This window comes from Chironomus tepperi, unplaced genomic scaffold (genome assembly GCF_022539635.2).
Source record: "Chironomus tepperi strain 1889 unplaced genomic scaffold, CSIRO-AGI_Ctep_v1 contig_137, whole genome shotgun sequence".
Classification (NCBI taxonomy): Eukaryota; Metazoa; Arthropoda; class Insecta; order Diptera; family Chironomidae; genus Chironomus; species Chironomus tepperi.
This window is the reverse complement of record NW_027226259.1, coordinates 562,078-570,601: the sequence shown is the minus strand read 5'-3', so window position 1 is coordinate 570,601 and position 8,524 is coordinate 562,078. Positions and strand designations below refer to the sequence as shown.

The window sequence follows — 8,524 nt, the reverse complement described above, 5'->3', positions numbered from 1 at the left end:
TTGAAACTTGTAATTAATTGAATTTTAAATTTATTGTTCAAATTTAGCAGACATAGAGAAGTTGTTGACTTATATCCCCCAACCAAATCTGTATCAATTAAAGCCACAATCATCGTAGATCAATAAAACACAGAATTTAAGATGAATATCCATTGCCATTCTTTTTTATTACACATTAAATTGTATACGATGAGAGGAAAAAAGCACATTTAGCACACAAAAGTACATCCATGATATTTCAATTGAGATACGGATATGGCGCTTGACTCTCATCTCTATAAATTTCACTAAATGTGACCCAAGCATTCGATGCTTTTTGTCTCGCACTTCTTAATCCAGAAATAAATTTCGTTTGTAAATCCTCACAAATGCTTACAGTTGTAGCTGTTGTCGAGGATTTACGTTGAAACATTTCATTTCGACCATAATGATCATTGATGCCATGACTCGATATGAAACTTTTTTTATTTGTCAAACGGACATTAACATGATTTTGATGATTATGTTGTTGCACACTTTCATGGACATCGGCACGTCTCGATGCGCAATATGGACGTAATGATAGAAAATAAATGATTTCCATTAATGATATTACACTAAATCCCATAAATAGACCTAAAAGTCCACCAGTGTTGCTAAGGAATTCCGTAAATCCAATTAATTCATTCTTTGTATTACCACTGTAAGCATTCTCATTTAATGCAATATGAACAACAGCTAAATTATCTGTAATATAGTTTGCATTATAAATACTCGAAAGTTGAGGTTCGACTGTTTGAAAATTTCCATGTCCCAGGATAGATGTTGATATTTCACGTCCATAATTTATCTCAAAACATGCTGGTAAACAATGATTGCATGATAAATTACTATCCATTGTATTTTGTATTTTATATATAACATCCTCATAACATTGTGCTTCCAATCTACTGCATATTTTACTCTCATTATCATACTTCCTAGGCATAAAATATAATGTACATCCACACTCACTTTCCGTTAGTTTTGAATTACATTCACTTTCGCAGTTCTTTTTCGAATAAATTCTATAATATGATAAATTATTTTCACTAGCAAATACACACTGTCGTTGCTGCATTGGTACGCGTCGTATCAAATCTGTTGCCTCACTTATTTTCGGTGTTATAACTACTTTTGTTTCTAATCCTGGTGATATGAAGAAACCGAAGTTGGCCATTTTTGGTGTTTCAACTGGTGAATGTAGTAAGGCTTTAAAGCCATAAGAACTAGTTGAACTGCAATAATAATTTGCAACATCCACATCAAGTAGTAATGATAATCCAAAATGATTTCCAGCACCGGGTACCGGACGTGGATATGCTGGCTCTTGACTATCTTGATTATATCCATCTTCTGGATGCCATGTTGCGTATGAAAAGTCACTCAATGTATTGTCAATGTGATTATCTTCCTCAAATGTCTTAAACATTAATTTCGGATGTAATGCATTGAATGTACAGCATAGACCCTCATCTGTTAGAACAGTCGTAAAGATTTCCTCACAATTTACAGTACGCATACCAAACTTACATATTTTTATCATATCATGACATGGTTGGGATGCATTCAGAAAGAATTGCCTTATGTATGACCATTTTCCTTCAAAATCTGTCGAATTGTCTTTTAATCCATCACCACTTGTACAGATGCTATCCAAAGTAAGTTTATCACGTTTCGATTGTATATTTATTGCAAAACTTTTTCTTACTTGATTCATATTACAAATTGTTACAGCTGGAAATGGTATATCCTTAATTTTTGTTGTTATTGGATTACCAGATATGATAACAGGACTATCATTCCATTTTTGCCAAATATTTGATATAAAATATGCAGCAAGTACGACAACAAAGGCAAATGAAATACCGAAAAAAATCCTCTCGAAAGCTGATAAGCTTGTTGTGCCAATATAACGCAATCCATGTAGAGACGAATTCAGGCAGTATTGTTGAAGATTTGAGCAACGATTCAATGTTGATTTCTCGATTTTTGTGTTGCTACGTGTTGTCATTTTTTTGCTGTTTCTGCGATATGCAACCGCTTTTAAGCACAAAAAGATTGGAAATGAATAAAAATTGTCATGCACGATCAAAATGGGGGCTTTAGAAACAGGGTAAACTTGAAGAGACCATGGAATAATGAAAATTGCATTAGGGAAATTATATTTACACAAAACTGAGCGAGCAATCAAATAAGTTTGCTTTGCTCACATTTTTCACAATATTTGATGCAGTATGTACGGATATGAGATTTTATTACGAAAACGTCTGTGTAGACTAGGAACGAATTTCATTAAAAATTGCTATTAATGCTGGAGGGAAGATTTGAAGGATGGTCAATAGCTAATGTATCTAAAAGATTGCTTGTGCTTCGATCATTCATCATTTAGTGCTGGATTTAAATTTAGTACAAATCTTTTTAGTACTTGAAACATTTTATTAAAAATGGTAAATTCTCTACTTTACAGCGATTTTTACAGCACTGGATCTTTATAATACTAAATTTTAGAGGTCACGCTGTCCAAAGATCATTATCAATACATGCAGAAACAAGCTTAAATGTTAAAATTTTCATTTTGAATTTTTGTAAACAAAAGTTAAATGAAAAGCTCTTCAATTCAAGAAAAACTCATTAATTTAGATCGAGAAATCATAATTCCTTACGTCAATCCATACTGATTGCAATTTGAAGCGCAAACAACACTTCTGCACGATTGAAATGGCAGAGTGTCTCTCATATGCACCTCACTGAGGACTCTTATGATTTCATGGTTTTGTGACATTTTCAAATATGTCAGTTAAATACACAGTAGAGTATGCAACAAATTGAGCAATATGATGTTAAGTGCATGCATTTAATTATGCTGTATAGTAATTTTATCATACCTTTTACAAATTTTATAATTATATTGACTTTTTGAAGGGTTTTGTAGCGTTGTTATGTATGGAATAATTAATGTACATTCTGTGACGAATTCCAAGTAAGCACGAAACTCAATTTATTAGATTTCCATCATACAAAGGAACTCTGCCAAAACTTTTTTCAAGGTTGCCACTCCAAATTGTATTGAGCATCCTTTATTATAAACACAAAAACTCTCTCAATTATAAACTTCATCTTACTCATCACCAACAACTGTCAATAACATACAAAATTCCTGTAAGTTCCAATAGCTGACATATTTTAGCATTCATTACAAACTTTCTTACCCCAAAATACATTAAAACTTGGTTTGTTTTTTCCATGTCAATCTCTTTTTTTCACGATGTTGTTTATTCATAAAAAAAGACATTCTGAGGTTTTTTCTTATTGCTTCTTTTTGTTGTGCATATTTTTAGACTTTTTTCATCACATTTTCTGTCAAGCCACACTTCGGGATGTTTTTGGAGCTTAAAGTTTCTTTTTTCCTACTGTGTTGTGTGAGGCACAGCTTTTTTTTGTTTAATACTTTAATAGGATAGATAATCTTAACAATAATTTTTTTTGTTACTGCTTTAATGATGAGAATAATTTCATGGACATCCGGAATATTTAATTAGTTTGTTTGTAAATGGATTGGCGACAATTTGATTCTGTGGCTAGATTCTTATTATTGCTCTATTATAACTTGTATTAATTATTGTTTACTGATGTTATCGACTTAAATTGTAAGTCTTTGTGCTGGATTTGCTGTAATTAAATAATTTAAAAATGAGTAAAGATGTTTATTGTTTGAAGTTTGAAAACAAACTAAGTATGAAGGGGATCAACAACTTGAAAAGGGGAAATCAACTAATAAATTCAACACTTTGTACTAAACTAATATTTCAAATTTAATGAAGTCGTTACTTATTCATAAACTAGACTTGCTAATGAAATTTACCCATCCTGACCAATTTATGCTTCAATAAATGAAGAACTTTACCAATTTTCAATATTTCAATTTCTCGGAAAATTTCCTTTTAATTATTAATAAACAAGCCAAAAACAAGCCTACTTCGCCCACACGAGAGCAAGAAGTTAAGAAAAGAATTTAATTGCTTTTTGATTTAAAGCCTTATTTTCCCACTCAACAAACAAATTGCGGCTTCTTGAAGCTTTACAAACTAAACACGTTACTTATTAAATTTAATATCTAGCATAGACTCATTCATGACCATTTCTCATTGGCACTTCCTCCAACATATTGTGTGTTATTTAATATTATATACACAGTGAAAAAACGGAACAAAGAAATTATGATCTCAGATGTTCGTATATATTTCTTTAACAGTTTCATGCTCGTACAGCTTTTACAGAGTAGTTATTTATTACCCTCAATATTTCTCAAAAATTCATGAATAAACGAATATATCCTTATTTATGATTATTTCTTCGCTCTGATCTGTTTGAATGGTTTAGTAATAAATAATATTTGCTTTGTAGATGTAGTTCCACTGCTTATTTTTATTCACCAGATTTTTTTTTCTCCGATTTCATGCATTGCAGATTACAGGATATTTGACAAACTTGAGTTGATGGAAGGTGGATTAAAATAGATCCATGCTGCGCATTTTCTCATAGAATTATGAAGTAATTGTGATGATTCCGTTAGATTTTCTTTTAGTACACAATTTGAAATTAGTACGCATTGATTTTTAGTACAAAACAATGTTTTCAAAGAAATGAACTTTTTTGGGATTTTCAGGATATTCCTACATTTTTATAGTGCTGGATCCTTCTTTATGAAGCTTAAAGTATTTGAGTACCAAAAGATCAATATTATGACTAACATCAAGCTCTCTTTAATAAGAAATTCCATAAAATATCTCAACAAAGACTTCAATTTAAAGCTTCTTCCAACCATGAAAAAGCTCAAAATTCTCTTGAGACGGATGTCATCTCAATCAAATTCATGCTTTAAATCTCCACCATTCTGTTCAAAATTCATAAAAATGTAACTTAATGCATTGCTGTTCATAAAAGCAGACCCTCAGCACAAGGATGTACAAACATCATCAAAAATATCACAAAAGGCACTAAAAAATCAGTTACAGCTCCAAGCCAGAATCAAAAATATCCATTACATATCCAAGTAGCAAGTCAATCAGCCAGATCATCCATAAAAATTCACATCCCAAAAAATATTGCACAAACAATTGGATTTCCTTACCGTACGTGTTTCGAACAGACCAGGCCGGTACAATTTGTTTTGTTATTGGCGATAATAAAAATGCTATAAAAGTGTAAGAAGCACGGAAGATTGAATGATTTCTTTTCCTTTTCATCATTATCGCTTTCCTTCTTATTCTACCCATTTCCTTTGCCTTTTACATACCATACAAAAATTTATGAGTGCTGATGCAAGGCGTCAATCTTCCATATTTTATTTTATGCGTTATTAATCAAATAAATATATCTCAATTATTTATTTATTTCCATCTCGATTTGAGGTACACACAAATCTGAACTTTCTTCCTCTTTTCTAGGAACAAATAAGTAAACAGACACGCACGAGTATGTTATGGAAAATGATGAGATAAAATCAGGCTTTCAGTATGCTTATTGAAGGATATATCTGTAAATAGAAGTAAGTTCAAATTATCATTTTATTGTTGAATCCCTTGGGGAAATTCGGGTAGATTTTGTCTGTTGACATTTCCCACATCTATGGTAAATAACATGGGAAATATACACGAGTAGCGCAATTGCATTTCTCACCGTAAAGATGAGTCGAATTCAAGAGTCACGATGCATGTGGTCGTCAGGAAAACTGCACGACTTACCGTTGATGCGGTGCCCTGACGAATAAGATGAACTGCTCGGGAAGTATCTCGTGAACTTTAACATTTTCTTTTCATTGCTAATCAAGAATTCTGAACGGCAAACACAAATTTTGAGATATTCCTGCTCTTTACTGTTCTACATACTTTCAGTGTTGTCATATATATTGTCTCTAATTATACTGCCAAATCGGATACAATGATACTGTCGAAGATCTGCTAATGTCTGATTAATTTGCTCTTTTGGCTGATGTGTGGTCATGATTCACTTAAATGAGAATTGAACTCATGTCATCTCATCAAAAGCGAACATAATAAGTGAACAACCCCTAATCCCTCGGTCACTGTAGCTATGTTCTTCCTTTAGCATATTAGCTTGTACATAACTTGATATATCAGATATAACTCAACATTCAAATCATATTTTACAGTAAACTTCCTTAATAATTCACGACTTTTCCTAGATATCACTCAATTCCCATCTCTGTCACTTACATCTGTACTTTAGAATCATAAATTGTTCAATTCAAATATTTACTTTGTCATGAATGATTTTTTCTGATAGGAAAGAAAAATCAGCAGTAGGCTTTGAAAACACAAAAAATTTTATGATTCTGAATTTAATTTAATTGAAGCTTTAAAGAAGAAAGCCTAAGATTTGTGTTGAAAATTGAATAGATTTATGCTCAAAGGAAAGTGTGAAGAGAGCTTAATGATCAAATGGATTCTGTGAGTAATTAATGCCCCTACCTCTATTATAATGGATATTCTATTAATTCACGAGAACTAATGACATCGTTTCCATCAAATTACTAAATATCTGTGGATTAATCGATTCTCTAGATCAAAAAAATTGAGGAGCATTAGTAAGCAATTTTCTATGGATTAATGAGAATTTTATATTGATGAATTTGATCGAGTTTATCTGGCATTAGTCTTATGGATCTGAGTGAATGATTGGCAATGAGAAATTTCTGTGTCTGTTTGTTCGATGCTTACAAAACACACAGGATTTAGCAGATTTTTGAATGAATTTTCCTGAATCGGAATTGAACCTGTGATCTTGTTGCTTCCGATAGGATGTTCCAAGGATGCTCTTATCATTAACCTGTCGGATGTTGCATTGTAGATTACCAACATAAGCTTTCAATCTATTCTTAACACAAAAGGGACCCAAAATGTTGATGTCTATGGAAGTAACCAGCATAAATAAATTGACTTCCACTGCATCTAATTCCAGTAAATATCATAGACCAAAAAAGCAATTTTCCATGGCATGAAAAATGACTTTAATCTATCAAATTATCGTCAATTACCCCTCACAATAGAGAATGTCTTCTTATGCTGTATACTGTTTATTAAAGCTTCTTCATCTGCTTTAAATTCGTTGATGTTAACGGCAGTAATGATTCTTCCGTTAAATAACAATACCATTCTATAAAAATTATATTTTTCTCTCACATTCTTTTCCTATCCATCTATATACATCCATTAATTGCCAAATGCGAGAATCGATGATGAAGAAAAAAAAAGGAAAGCAATAAGAAGAATAAAAAATATATAAATCATTCTCATTTTTCCTCAACTCTCTTCCGCTTGATAGATTGATGGCGCCTGTCATTCATTTATTTCATATTACTTTTCTTATTCTCAAATGGTTGAGATGTAAAAAAGGGAGAATAAAAAAGTTATATACTGTTTGAGTGGGATGACTGCAGATGTGTAATGATTTGTCACAAACAACATCGCATTAAAGCCATTTGACCTTGAAACTTTTGCGTTATTTAATCTTTATTAGATGTCTTTTGTGTCTTTGTCATTAGACTAAGAAGCATTTTGTTTGCATATCTTATGGTTTTATGTCTTGCTAATTTCCTTTTTTACAACTATTCTAATTTCTCTTTGATATTCTGCTGAATGTATGCTTGGATGTTTATTCTTATGACTTCTAAATTGAGCTTACTATGATGGAAAGAGTTGGAAATTCAAAATTTGAATCTTTGTTTACATTTGTTGACAATTTGAAATTTCTAAATTTTGAACTCAAAACTAATCTTAGCCTGCCTTGATATCAATTAATTGTAACTTTAAAGCCTTATGTTTCATTTTGAAGATCCAGTACACTTTGAAAAGTATTTAAGAAGACAATTTTGTAAATTTATCAAATTATAAACTCTGTCTTCATATAAAGAGCTCTAATAAGCACAAACCAAGAGTCTGTAAATCCATTCAAACGACCATGACTCTCAATTTCCGACTTTGCTTCTGACTTGTTGTGAATGCTATGATGCTGATAGTTTCAAAAGAAAATCTGACATAAACATAATTTATTTGCTCTGCATCTGTGCAAATGCATTTCAACCCTCATTTCCTTTCTAATAGCACAACACTTGCTTCATCTCTCATTTTACGAATCACGAACAGTATATTAAAGTTCTAAACTTTCATGATGTAAATTTACAAAGAACTAATTTGAAATTAGTTTGCCAAAAAAATTTGTGGCAGTAAACTCAAATACAATCCAAAAATGTATATTAGCACCGCTAAATTTGAAAACTAAATAAGAACAAAACCTCCAAAAATAAAGAAATTCAAAATTTACATGAAAAGCAACAACAACATCCAGAAAATAGTTTTTAAAATTTAATTTTTGCTGCATTACAATACACAAAAGCAAGTGAAGCAGCATCATCAGCAGCAGTAGCATTAAATGCACAGTGGGAATGGAGAAATAGCAGCATGGAATTGCATTTGTAGAACTT

The 8,524-nt window shown here is 31.5% G+C and overlaps 1 protein-coding gene across 1 annotated transcript; it reads right to left on the bottom strand.

Annotated features, from left to right (window-relative positions):
* Positions 1 to 238: 238 nt before the first annotated feature.
* LOC139087908 (pickpocket protein 28-like) lies at positions 239 to 2,032 on the bottom strand. Its single transcript, XM_070636879.1, has one exon. The coding sequence runs from the start codon at positions 2,030 to 2,032 to the stop codon at positions 239 to 241; it is 1,794 nt and encodes a 597-aa protein (XP_070492980.1).
* Positions 2,033 to 8,524: the final 6,492 nt, after the last annotated feature.

What these genes read in the sequence shown, in the direction of transcription:
- LOC139087908 (XM_070636879.1), bottom strand. Translation starts at nt 2,032, where the DNA reads ATGACAACACGTAGCAACACAAAAATCGAGAAATCAACATTGAATCGT.